Source organism: Electrona antarctica, assembly GCF_951216825.1.
Source record: "Electrona antarctica genome assembly, chromosome: 3".
NCBI lineage: Eukaryota > Metazoa > Chordata > Actinopteri > Myctophiformes > Myctophidae > Electrona > Electrona antarctica.
This window is the reverse complement of record NC_136808.1, coordinates 5,044,657-5,059,108: the sequence shown is the minus strand read 5'-3', so window position 1 is coordinate 5,059,108 and position 14,452 is coordinate 5,044,657. Positions and strand designations below refer to the sequence as shown.

The 14,452-nt window shown below is 43.1% G+C and overlaps 1 protein-coding gene across 1 annotated transcript in view; it reads right to left on the bottom strand.

The window, feature by feature from the left end:
- Positions 1-4,897: 4,897 nt before the first annotated feature.
- drc4 (dynein regulatory complex subunit 4) overlaps positions 4,898-14,452 on the bottom strand; it is a 12,412-nt gene continuing 2,857 nt past the window's right edge. Inside the window, exons 4-11 of the mRNA XM_079496854.1 lie at positions 13,489-13,695; positions 12,493-12,547; positions 12,180-12,385; positions 11,430-11,597; positions 8,738-8,824; positions 8,165-8,374; positions 5,730-5,795; positions 4,898-5,138 (exon numbers count right to left, since the gene is read on the bottom strand). Of these exons, the coding sequence (XP_079352980.1) occupies positions 5,004-5,138; positions 5,730-5,795; positions 8,165-8,374; positions 8,738-8,824; positions 11,430-11,597; positions 12,180-12,385; positions 12,493-12,547; positions 13,489-13,695 (1,134 nt within the window). The 3' untranslated portion in view covers positions 4,898-5,003. The remainder of the gene's footprint in view (positions 5,139-5,729; positions 5,796-8,164; positions 8,375-8,737; positions 8,825-11,429; positions 11,598-12,179; positions 12,386-12,492; positions 12,548-13,488; positions 13,696-14,452) is intronic.

The window sequence follows — 14,452 nt, the reverse complement described above, 5'->3', positions numbered from 1 at the left end:
TCTTAAAGTATTTATTTAAAGACGGTTACGCCGCGGACAAAGCCAACTCGAGTCGTGACAACTCATGACAACACAAACAATATTTTGGACCAAACAAATAATTACAAAGAAGAAAAACAACAATAAAGTGTTGTAACCTGCCGTTTTTTTCTTCTTTCTAATTATTTGTTCGGCCCAAAAAATTGTGTTTGTTGTCATGATTTGTCACGACTCGAGTTGGCTTTGTCCCCGGCGTAAACGTCTTTAAATAAATACTTTCTGAAATGTCTATGAGGAAAATGAACGGAGAATCATTTCCTGGTCCAGGGTAGGAGGCGGGACTGTGACGCTCTATAGGCTAGTGTCCAGGGGTATGCCAATATGCAATCATGATATAGAGAAGACAGTATATTGACACACCTAAAATGAAATTACAATTATTAATCTGATTAGCTGCAGCTGACATCACTGACAATGTGTGCAGTGCTTATGCAGCCTGCCATGTTTTTAGCCTGATGGTTTAAGTGGAAAACAAATGACACAATCAGCCTTATGTTATGGACCACCAAAACCTATGTATGTAGGCCTATTTGTCTGCAGATAGCAGATCTACAAGCTACAACGTTCCCGATGCCACACTATGTGAGCTTCTGTCGTATGTCCTTAGACCAGGGTTCCCCAATAGGCGGCCCGCGGGCCAGAGCGCCCCCTTGTGGCCCATGGAAGAATAATAAATGGCATTAAATGGGGGTCAGTAGCCTATGCATGTCAAACTGGGCATCCTTTTCAAATGGGGTCTTGCCCTGAAAAATAATTTTCAGGGCAAGACCTCGACCATGTGCGTGCGGACTCAGCCCCCAACCTGGTACCCTAGTCAAAATATGGCCCTTGAGGAAAATTAATTGGGGAACCCTGCCTTAGACCTTCAGCTCCATTGCAGCAAGCCAGTCCAGTGTGTCATAATTAACCCACGATCACCATTCGGTGGCTGGTATACGTGCTAGCCTGGGTAAACCCACTCCCCCTGCTGGACAACATTTCATTCTCCCTCAGGCAGAATGCAAATCTGGCGAGGGGGGAGGGGTTTACCCAGGCTAGGTATGTGCAGGGGCAGCAGGTCAGCACGTGTTCCACAGTCTGTAATGGATCCCCACATTCGCAGTGGGCACTGATCTGTGAGACCCCACTTCTGCATTGCTGCACCGAAACGTCCGACAGCTGTCCTCAGGCGGTTGAGGGTTGTCCACTCCTTGCGGGGCAGGTGATATGGCCAGGAACATCTGTGGGATCCTCCATGTATAGTGGTGAAGCCTGGATGGTTCTGCTGCCTTCCACTGGTCCCTCCATCTCGCCTTCACCCAGGATGCCTTGGAGGTGTTGTGCGGAGCAGTTCCCATGGGCCTGTGTGGCAAAAGGGCGACAGGACTTGAGGCGCGCGCACGCTGTGGTGTCTCCGTGACGACCTTGTGGAGGTGGGATACCGTGCCTTTCCGAGCGAGGGCTAGTGTGGCTGCCTCTCGCTTGACCTCTGCAGGGGTATAGTTGTTCGAGTGAAGTCCTTGTCTGCGTCGGGGAAGTGCAGGCCGTTACTCAGCAGGAGCGACGCAATGGAGTTTGCAGTGATTAGATGGGGCACTGTGCAGGAGGTGTTGACCTTCTCCAGTCAGCTTGTTCAGGGTCTGACCACCCCCTTCGACTGGAGTGTGTGAAGTCAATTGACTCCACTGTCTCAGTCCAACGTTGCCTGCGTTTCTTATTTAAGTAGATGTTCACATTCTACATCCCAGCAGGGGACATTTTGCGTACATCACGGGGGATGTTGTTCTTGGCGGCGGCCGGCAGCATCTTGCAGTACGAGTCGTAGGCATCGTTCAGGTTGTTGGAACACGGGTGTGGTATAGAGCAGTAGCTGCCTTGTTCACTTGTTTAGTGAAACCTGCCCAGTTTGCTTTCCGGAAGTTCCAGCTCTTGACATCCCTCCCTTGCACAGGCTGGACCGAAGATGGGATGGTGATGAGCGACGGTCAGTGGTGATGTGACTGGGGGAAACATGTCCAGGATGCGTCTTTACAGGGAGAGACCGGTTGTTGTGCCATTTTGCAAATGCCAGGTCTGGATTGGTGGTGCTGTTGCATCGTGCAGAGTAGAGTAGTGTGCGTGGCTCCTTTGGGTCGTATAGTAGTGAAGCATCGACAGTCGAGGCCCAGTCTACCAGGAAGTCACCATCAGTGTAACCCCAGTCTGTATGGTGGCTATTGAAGTCGCCAGCGTACGCGGCAGCCGGCAGGGGCTGGGACATCTGGCAGGCACCAATCTGCTGGGTGGTGGTTTGTAGATGTTGACGATGGTATAGTGTCTTGCACTTTGGTGTTAATCCATTCTATCTCTGCACCCTCTGGAGACTGTCCGGCGGCGGCTGACCAGGCCATATCTTTGCGAACAAATATGATGTGAGCTGTGTATAGGCTATTAACACATTTTGCTGGGGACCACGTGGAACGCTCTGAAAGAAGGGATCCCCGTCCAGACCCCATGTTTTGAGAACCACTGCAGACTTTGTTATTTATGTCCGGGACAACTCTGAGTGTAGAAATGGACCCACATACGAGCCATATGGCTCCAGTAGTACGATTTCAGAGTCACAGACTCCAAAAGGGTACATCGTTTATGGATTAACCCATTTTAGGCGGGAAACCTTTTTGGTGTTTTAAGCATTCTGTTCTACTTTAGCTATTGAAAAATAGCAGATCTACAAGCTCATAGCGCGCCACCGAGTGGCGCGCTACGAGTCTGCTATTTTTGAAAAGTCGTGAAAGTGTGGTGCAAATCTTTGAATATATATTTCAGAGTTATAACTAGAGATGTATGTTATATGTATGGGTCAAGAAAGCACCTGTAGACATCTTACCATACAGGATTTACATATATGAAATCTGAAAAATATTGTTATTAGTCCTGTTAGTCAGATGGCTATTTAGGATTGGACTTCTACTGTAGACTTAAGGGCCCACATATCTTACAGTTAACCTATATATATATAATATGTTTAATGTGTAATGTGAAAGAAATATATGCCCCCCCAGTACAGGGGCCCCTGTAGTCAAGGACCCCTGGACACTGGCCCCACTGACCTGGTCCATAAAAATCCATCCATGATTGACAGCTAGTAACCGTTACTATCTGTCAATCATTTGGAAGCCCCTGAAGACCCCTACACTGAGAACCATATTGAATAAACACATATGACATACTAGTGCAGGTGAGCTTTATAATGTAAAAAATAAACAGGAATAGTTGCACTAAGTTTTATAGTACAATAAAGTATCTCAATATGCTGTGACAATGAAAAGGACATAAAGACTGCAGCACAACAAATGAAATGTAATGGAAATACAAAACTGTATAGACTACATCATAGATGGAGCATTCGATCAATTAACATTTTTCAACCACTGCTTAAAACTTCTCACTTATATCTAGGTGTAGTAGAGTGAATAATAGAGTAAGGCAACAGTCCAAATGTTCTCATGAGTTGCCTTGGACATATTAACTAACCTGCTGTGCTACACAGTTGACAGAGTGGCACACATGACAGGGATTCTGACATACAGTGTATGAGGGAGCTAGGATATTCTGATTGTTACATATATATACAGTATTATATGTACACATTGAACTACAAATGCACTCTGTCGAGCTGCCAACTTGCGCTTCGCACACAAGTTGGCCATGAATGGCCTACTTGTGCACGAGCAGAGCGCGCAACTTACCTCTGACTCTTGTCAACTTACCGCCTCTCTCTCTATAAAATATAAAAATAAAGACGAAACCCATAAACAAACATTTATAATAAAACTTACACCAATAGAAAACAAAGCGTGAGGGGCGCTAATATTATATTTAAGCCTAACTCATGTTGATTAGGTGATGTAATGGTGATGTAAAACAAAGAATAATTAAATCAGGAGTGGGGTGCTTGCTCTTTCTTCATCTTCACAGCTCTTTGAATAATGTTGATACAAATAAATAAAACTGCAATAGGCCAATCTTCTTGAGATAAAAACATGCTTGGAAACAGATTTCACAATCAACATGATCATTCCATTTTGGTTATCACCATTTGATTTTTAATAAGTTCATATTCATCCCATGGCCAATTTTTCTACTTGATAGGTGATCAAGGGCCTGGGGCCACAAGGGTGAAGGCATTGGGATCATTGGCCTCAACAGAAATGCATGATTGCATGTCACCAAGCCAATGAAAGTTAATCTAATTACTGTATGTGTTTCTCACAATTATAATATTATAGCCTAGTTCAAACTTAAGATTTGCAACTAGACAAAACCCTGCCAATTTAATTAAATACACTTTAATTAAAGTACTTTACTAGAGTTAGCCCTCTGAGGTCCTAGAGCCATCTGTTTGGACTGGTCTAGTCCTGTGCAGTCCATTTAGTTGTACCACAGTGCCACCTGCAGGTTCTCCAGTGTCATGACATGGGTAGTACTGAACTCCAGCATTACTGGAACGTATGAGTTGACCACACATACCATAACCTGACTCCACCAGATGGGGGCAGTAGAGAGTAGGTTACACATACCATGCAGCAACTCCAACCCATTATATAATAAACTATGTTAATATTTGACATTTCTTGCACAAGGAACACTTTGTTTTGTTTTTTCAACTTGGATGTATTTCAAAGGACAAACATCTCAACAAATCCCTCATGAAAACAGTAAAGGTGCCTGCACACTGCTGCGTTTTTCAGATTTTTAGCTGCGTTTTTCCGTTGTTTTCCCTCCCCGAAAAACACGTCCAGTGTGCAACCACCTTAAGACCATTTATACAAGTCAATGTATTCATATCATTGATTTTGAGCATCATTTGCACACAACAAAAACAAAAGAGTAAGGTGCTTTAATAGTTTATTTGTAGATAAAAAAAAAATAATAATGCAAGTGTCAGAGTAGATCAAAGGGGATCAAGGAAGTCAAAGTCTTTTGGAGGATAAGCTGGTTTCTCATCGGGGTGCAGGACCCTGTCCCAGGGTCTGTCCAGCTACAATACACTCTGGGGTCTTGAAGCCCAGCTCTTCCAGAGGGATGCCAAAGGCTTTCAGCTTTGCCTCGTAGGTCCGCAGCATGTCATTATGGGCCTGCCGATCAGAAACGTGTCTCCTTTAAAGATGACAGTTCTAAAACTAATACATGCCACTACCTACAACACTACAGTATAAGTAAGTAGTAAAACCCTGAAGCAGAATGCTGCGTGCAGCACTCAACATCATTAAGAGCACACATGTTACCATTACAGCACAAATCTGTATGACGGAATGCCAAGGGTGAGCCAGAAAATAGCAGCCAGGAGAATGAGACTAGCAGGACACTGGCAAAGACACCAGGATAATGAGACTAGCAGGACACTGCCAAAGACACCAGGAGAATGAGACTATAGCAGGACACTGCCAAAGACACCAGGAGAATGAGACTATAGCAGGACACTGCCAAAGACACCAAGAGATGCCAGCCAGCAAACTAGTGCTGTGGGAACCAACACACGGGCACCGGTCACCAGGACGTCCCACATTTACATATGTGGATGTATACTCAAGAACGACGCAGGAGTGCAAAGCACCAACGAGCTGGCCGGATGTATGGAGAACCGGAATGACTGGAAGCAACGATGGAGGGCTCGTCTAAGGACGACCTAGAAGAAGCTATTACACTTAGAGCACAGACTGACTCACCTTACACACACGAGCCAATTCATACTGCAATCCCTTGATAGCAGTGTTCTTGGAGTCCAGAACTTCCTAATGTAAAGAAAAAAAAGAAAAGATTACTGCACCAATACGCAGACAGCAGAACAAGCATACATAGTGCATCACCACAAATAAGTATGCAAGCAATAATGATAATTCATAAAGCACAAACGTATCAGGAGGAATAATGCTCTCCGCCAAGAGATTCACGTTTTCACCCCTGTGTGTGTTTGTATTTCAACTAGACCTGTACGTGCCCGTCGGCCACCGGCCTACTATAGAAACTAGACCTGTACGTGCCCGTTGGCCACCGGCCTACTATAGAAACTAGACCTGTACATGCCCGTTGGCCACCGGCCTACTATAGAAACTAGACCTGTACGTGCCCGTCGGCCACCGGCCTACTATAGAAACTAGACCTGTACGTGCCCGTTGGCCACCGGCCTACTATAGAAACTAGACCTGTACATGCCCGTTGGCCACCGGCCTACTATAGAAACTAGACCTGTACGTGCCCGTCGGCCACCGGCCTACTATAGAAACTAGACCTGTACGTGCCCGTCGGCCACCGGCCTACTATAGAAACTAGACCTGTACGTGCCCGTTGGCCACCGGCCTACTAGAGAAACTAGACCTGTACGTGCCCGTCGGCCACCGGCCTACTATAGAAACTAGACCTGTACGTGCCCGTCGGCCTACTATAGAAACTAGACCTGTACGTGCCCGTTGGCCACCGGCCTACTATAGAAACTAGACCTGTACGTGCCCGTTGGCCACCGGCCTACTAGAGAACGATGCAACTTGGGAACCTATAATAATACCCGTTGTCAACTTGTCATAGCACCCGTTTTAACTGTCTGTCTGTGTCCCTTTTGTGCCCATACTGTATATGGAGATCTCTGTATCTGTCTGTCTGTCTCTGTCTGTCTGCCTACATCAGACAGTATTAGGCTGCTTCCTTGTGCATGTTGGCTTAATCAGATGATAGTTTTCTTCAAGTGATGAAGTGGATCACATGAAGTGCAAACAAACATTCTGTAGTTTTCTCAGAGGCCGCTTTTTCAAACAAAAAAAAAAGAACCTTGGTTCTAGAATTGGTTCCGTTCCAGATTCTTGGAACCTTATTGGTGCTTTTATAGAACCGGTGGCCATTTTTTGGGTCCGTTTCCAAACCAATTCACTTTTAGGGTTCTGAACCAATTCAACCATTCAACCAACACTTAGGCAGGAAGAATGAACGGAACCGGTTCAACCCCGGTGTTAGTGTCGAAGTGACCTTGAGCAAGACTTTGAACCGCAAATTGCTCCTGATGTGCTGGTTGGTGCCTTGCATGGTTTCCTCCGCCATCGGTGTATGAATGTGTGTGTGAATGGGTGAATGTAAATGCACAATCTATGTAAAGCGCTTTGGATAAAGGCTCTATATAAATGCACCAACATTTACCATTTACCGGTGGAAAAGGGGCCAGAGTGAGGGAGCGGCCAGGACTATGTAATGGGATCGTTTCAGATTCCTACTTGAGGAAGTAGCTGAGAGAAGACTTTGAGAAAAACATTACGACACCAAACCACAACTTCTATTGTCATTTGCACTGAACATGTTTTGAGAGGCGATTTATTTAGTTTAGTCATAGTCTTTTAGTTTTAGTCACATTTTAGTCACCTGGAATGTTTTAGTGTTTAGTCTAGTTTTAGTCGAGTAAATATCATACGATTTTAGTCGACTAAATCTACAGTTGATTTAGTCTACTAAAATGTATTCTGGCGGGCCTTGATGCCGTCGCAATGGCTGATTTTACACTTGCTGAAAATAGCCGACCTACAAGCTCACAACGCGTCGCGCTGCGACACGTTGTGAGCTTGTAGATCGGCTATTTTCAGCATGCAACCAAGTGTAAAATGACTTGTACTGGATCTCTTGTCCACTAGTCCCTTCCTGACATTTTAGTCTAGTTTATATTTGTTTTGTGATCAAGTTTTTATTTTTATTTTTTGTTTAGTTTTAGTTTATATTTGTCGACGAAATTCTCAGTATATTTAGTCTTAGTTTTAGTCGTCATAGCTTAGTTTTCATTTAGTTTCCATTTAGTTTTCGTCAGTGGAAAAAAGGGAGTCGACGAACATTTTTTGTCTTAGTTTTAGTCGACCATATCAACACTGTTCCCAATATGATAAAGGCTCAATACATAGTCTGGATTTTCGGTGGTGGGGTGACCACCGAACTACAACATGACGTCACGAGCCGCGGTGAAGAGCAAACCACCGCCACCGCTCCAGCCCTTCTCTCTGTTTTTACTCACCACCGCTCAACGTTATTTCAGCTCCGGTGGTCAGCTCACCACAGGAGCGGTGGTCACCTCACCACAGAAAGTCCAGACTATGAATAGGCCTTAGGAAGAGACACATGGTGGTTACAGTACCTCGACTTTCCGTGTGACCACGCCGAGGGCGGTCTGATCCAAGTTGGAGGCAGACAGCACCTCATTCAGCTGAGCCTCCTTCTTCTCCAGGTTGTCCGTCAGGGCGTCCAGCTTCCGTTCCAGCAACACGTTCTTAAAACCGCTCTTCTGCTGCACCTCTTGAATAGCCTGCGTGAACTTCTTGTACAGCTCATCTCTCTCCGTCTGGACCTGGGGGACCATTATCCACAAAATGACCTTTAGACCTGGGAACGATTCTGAAAAACCTCATGTTTCTATGTCAAGTGGTTCTCAATATTTTATGTCAAGGACCTCATAAATTAATGTAATTGGCGGCCGACCCCCATCTGAAAATATGTTGCCAGGGACGCCACCCGAAGCAAATATTTGAGTTAAAAGCGTTTGCTCTGAAAGAATATATATTCAAACATTTGCACTACATTTTCACGATTTTTCAAAAATAGCAGACCTACAAGCTCGTAGATGAGCTTGTAGATCTGCTATTTTTCAATAGATAAATTATAACGTAATGCTTAAAACACCAGAATACGGAAAAATATGTCAGCATTGTACCTGGCTGAATCTCTGCTCCAACACCTCGTGCTCCCATTTCAGATCTCTCGTCTCCTTTTCTCCAACCTTCAAACGTGCCTTGGAATGCTGTCGAGAGTTATTGCAAATTAATGAGTATGATCACTCAGGAAATATAAAAGAAAGTAGGGATGCACGATTAATCGGAAGCATAATCGGAATAGGCCATAAAAATGACAAACGGTATCGGAACGGTCTCAAAATAATACAGATTATTTAATCGGTTTTCACCAGCAAAAATGTTTTTAAATGAAAAGTGTAAAAAAAAAATCAACAATGAGTTCAATATGAATCAAAAGTGTCAAATCAAAATATGATGAAAAATCTTAAGTAAAAATAAACTTTTCATTTTTCTACATTTAATTTGTGTACTCATCTCATTCAGTATATTATTCTGTTGTGAAAACAGACACTTGGAAAAGAGTATAGGCTATTGATTGATTGATTGAATACTTTATTAACAGGCTTTGGGACAATAAGCCCCTATAGGGCCTAGGCTTGTTTCCATTGTGGTCCTCTGTATAATATCGGAATCGGTCAGAATCGGTATCTGCAGATATGACCCTGCAAATAATCGGAGATCGGATATCGGTCATAATTTCATAATTGTGCACCCCTTAAAAAGAGTATCAAATAAATGACTGTACACATTTCTCTCTCTCAAGTGACATTTTACAAAAATCATGGAACAAATTATTGTGCTTGTAATGCATGCTGTCATGTGTAATGTAATGCATGTAAACATTTATACACGGAAATGTAGGCTATTCCATGTAATCAAGCAGTGTTGTTTTTGGCAGCAAATTTTGATTTTAGTTTCATAGTCTTTTGAATAGTTTTCATTTAGTTTTAGTCACCTGGAATGTGTTAGTGTTGTTAGTCTAGTTTTAGTCGACTAAATGTCATGAGATTTTTGTCGGCTAAATCTAGAGTTGATTTAGTCGACTAAAATGTGTTTTGGCGAGCCTTGATGCTGTCGAAATGACTGATTTTACACTCGCTGAAAATAGCCGATCTACAAGCTCGAGCTTGTAGAACGGCTATTTTCAGCATGCAACAAAGTGTAAAATGACTTGTACCAGATCTCTTGTCTACTAGTCCCATCCTAACATTTTAGTCTAGTTTTTATTTGTCGACAAAATTGTCAATATATTTATTTAGTCTTAGTTTTAGTCAACGCACCACCAATGAGACCTTATAGGTTCTGAGTGGTATTATTAACGCACCGCCAACGAGACCTTATATGTTCTGAGTGGTATTATTAACGCACCGCCAACGAGACCTTATATGTTCTGAGTGGTATTATTAACGCACCGCCAATGAGACCTTATAGGTTCTGAGTGGTATTATTAACGCACCGCCAATGAGACCTTATAGGTTCTGAGTGGTATTATTAACTCACCGCCAACGAGACCTTATGGGTTCTGAGTGGTATTATTAACGCACCGCCAATGAGACCTTATAGGTTCTGAGTGGTATTATTAACGCACCGCCAATGAGACCTTATAGGTTCTGAGTGGTATTATTAACGCACCGCCAATGAGACCTTATATGTTCTGAGTGGTATTATTAACTCACCGCCAATGAGACCTTATAGGTTCTGAGTGGTACTAACTCACCGCCAATGAGACCTTATAGGTTCTGAGTGGTATTATTAACTCACCGCCAATGAGACCTTATAGGTTCTGAGTGGTATTATTAACTCACCGCCAATGAGACCTTATAGGTTCTGAGTGGTATTATTAACTCACCACCAATGAGACCTTATAGGTTCTGAGTGGTATTATTAACTCACCACCAATGAGACCTTATAGGTTCTGAGTGGTATTATTAACTCACCACCAATGAGACCTTATAGGTTCTGAGTGGTATTATTAACTCACCACCAATGAGACCTTATAGGTTCTGAGTGGTATTATTAACTCACCGCCAATGAGACCTTATAGGTTCTGAGTGGTACTAACTCACCACCAATGAGACCTTATAGGTTCTGAGTGGTATTATTAACTCACCGCCAATGAGACCTTATAGGTTCTGAGTGGTATTATTAACTCACCGCCAATGAGACCTTATAGGTTCTGAGTGGTATTATTAACTCACCGCCAATGAGACCTTATAGGTTCTGAGTGGTATTATTAACTCACCGCCAATGAGACCTTATAGGTTCTGAGTGGTACTAACGCACCGCCAACGAGACCTTATAGGTTCTGAGTGGTATTATTAACTCACCGCCAATGAGACCTTATAGGTTCTGAGTGGTATTATTAACTCACCGCCAATGAGACCTTATAGGTTCTGAGTGGTATTAACGCACCACCAATGAGACCTTATAGGTTCTGAGTGGTATTATTAACGCACCACCAATGAGACCTTATAGGTTCTGAGTGGTATTATTAACGCACCGCCAATGAGACCTTATAGGTTCTGAGTGGTATTAACGTATTTTGACCTGAGATCAGATTCTAAAAATTTGTTTGAAAATGACAGTTTTCTGTAAAAGCTATGTTTCTATGTCAAGTCTTTCTTCGATTTTTCAAAAATAGCAGACCTACAAGCTCGTAGCGCGCCACTCGGTGGCGCGCTATGAGCTTGTAGATCTGCTATTTTTCAATAGCTAAAGCATAACATAATGCTAACACCAAAAGGGGTTCCTGCCCAAAATGGGTTAACGCACCGCCAATGAGACCTTGTCCTTCTCATAGTGGAGCAGCTGTTTCTGAAGCTCGGCCATCTCCTCCTTGGCTTTCTGAAGTGGTTCAGTCAGACGCCTGTTCTGAAGCAACACCTCCGCCGTCTCCTTCTCTAGTCGCTCCTCTCTCTTCTTCATATCTTCCACTTGTTCCTAAACAACATCGATAATATGCTTGTTGATGTATAAAACACAAAACTGCAGTGCTCAGCCCAACTAATATTGCAAATATACTAAGTTGCAATACTCTTGACAGCCCATTCATGACACCGGAAATTCCTATGTGATTGTATTTAGGTATTGCGCGATTCTTTTTCTATGTATTCGAGTTTAAGCACTCGTTTTCAATAACGCCACGTCCTGCTGTCTCGTGCATTATGTGCATTAGGAATGTACGCAGGACGGTTCTAAACTCGAATACAAAAACTAGGACATACTGAAACTAGGACATGACAATGATGGATTTTTATGAAACAAAGACTTGACAGATAAAAAAAGAGGATAACCCAAGCTTTCCGTACAGCTGCAATCTTGGTGGGTTTAAACTTTAAAGTCATTTAATACAGATAGGAATTTTCTGTTTTATGAATGGGCTGTCAAGGGTTGGTATTGCAACTTAGATGCAGATAGAATTATAGCGTCTAAGTTGCTTGCGGCTGGGGGGGGCATTCATTTGAAATATACTTAAATGATACCTTCCTGGGATCACCATGGTTTATTTTCAACATAACTAACCTTCAGTGTGTTCATGAGGGCCAGATTGTTGAGTGTAATGTCATTGTAATAGTTCTTTATGTTGCTGAAAGCTTTCTCGTGATTCTCCTTCAGAGTGGCGATGTGGCTGTTACTTCTCTCCTCTGTCTCTTTCATCTCTCTTTTTCTCTGGAGATCCAGTTCCTGTCGGAGCATGACCATCTTCTTCTCGTACTTGGCCTCGATTTCTGCCCAAAATGGAAACGGACACAAAATTAAAACCTCCAATGCGAGGTTTTGATATTGAAATTTGAGCGCAACGCACCCCACATGGACATGGACATGGTTCATTCACCTCTGACTTGTCTCTCAAAATCGTTTCTCGTTTTTGTTAATTCCTCATCATGTTTCTGTTGAGATAGAGATGATACAGTTAAGCTTGGCTCTGTGCCAACGATGTAGCCCGCAATCCAGACGGAGGCACTGGTTCAGCGTTAACCGTTTTTTTTTTTTTTCCCTTTTCTTGTTTTTGCCGAACAGAGCGAATCAGTCTGGATTCCAGGGCAGGCTACCAAAAAAAAACCTATGATGGACGAAACATGGTATTCCAGAAGTGTGGTTGTCTTAATGGTAAACTTGACAGAAAAAGACCCGCTCACTGTATAAAAAACTCATATAGCACTTGACGAAGGTCTTAGGACTGAAACGTTTGCTACTTTTAATTGCACTTTGAGCACAGAGCACTTTATGAGCATGATAAAATAAAATAAAAAATGTTTTCTTAAGTCTCGGTCTAAAGGAGTTTTCCTTCATTTTTTATACAGTGAGCGAGTCTTTTTCTGTCACGTTTTCCTCTATGTTTTTGAGACCACCGCTCCGAAGAAAGGTGCAACAGTTTTCTCAGTGCTTCATTCTCTTAACCCATTTAAGCCTGACGTCGAAATTTAAAAAATGTCTTCTAAATCATGACGTGAAAAACATGAAAAACCTTATGCTTCTTTATCAGTGGTTCATGTCAAGGACGCCCAAAATTATATGTATTTGGCTGCCGACCCCCATCTGAAAATATGTTGTTCCAGGAACCCCTCAGAAGCAACGATTTGAGTTAAAAACGTTCGCTCTGAAAGAATATATAAAGATTTGCGCCACATTTTCACTATTTTTCGAAAATAGCAGACCTACAAGCTCGTAGTGCAGCACTCGGTGCCACGCTATGAGCTTATAGATCTGCTATTTTTCAATAGCTAAAGTATAACATAATGCTTTAGAACACCAAGAGGGGTTCCCATTTCAGAATGGTTTAATGGTAACAATATTAATGTGGTATATACCTACCTACTGTCCTACTCACCAGTTTTTTATGTTTGAAAAGGCTTTCCCCGGAGATATCCTGCTCCTTGAGGTCCACCTTGATGACACGCATGCCCTTCCGGAGCTCATTCTCCAACTCGGCGTGCTCCTTCTGCAGCAGCTTGGTGGAGACGACGCCCTCCGCGTTCACCTCCGAGACGGTGTTGTGGTGCTCGTACAGCAAATGTTTCACCTTCTGCTTGTACACCTGATGATGGAACATACTTTTAATAGAACCTGAATTCACACCACTTCTAAAAAACTGTCTGAATTAGAGATGCACAATATCGAAATTATATCTCTCCGATTATTTGTAGGGCCATATATTACATTATTATATTATATTTATTCAACTCATTGCAGAATGTTAATTATGTTGTGTTTATTATTTATGTTTTTGTTTTGCTGGTGAAAGGAGCCCCCATCCCCACTAACAGCTGATGCTCTTAAGGAGACAGAAACAGGCAGACTGGCTGCTCTGCGAGTACAAAGCCATTGACGGTCACATTATTATTGCGAGACATGGACCCTTACTACAATACAACAGGAAAAAGGCCTGGATAGAGTCTACACAAGAATGCTACGAATGGCACTAGGTGGACGGACCGCATCGGAAATGTGGACCTCTATGGGGACCTACCACGGGTCACGGACAAAGTCAGAGAGAGACGGATGAGGCTGGCAGGGCACTGCGTCAGGCACCCAGAACTTGAGGCAAGTAAATTGACCCTATGGGAGCCAACCTTGCTGACAACACTGCAGAGCTCAAAAACCTGACGTTGGATAGGAAATTGTGGAGGGCAGCGATCCAGGAATCCCAAGTTGGTGTTGGCTAGACCTCACTCTCGCAGCAACTAATTATTGCATCATCAATATTGGTGAAAATAATCTGGGTTATTTTGAGACAGATTTGACATCGATGTGGCATTAGTATGGCCGATGTGGTCGATTTCGATACGCTACCG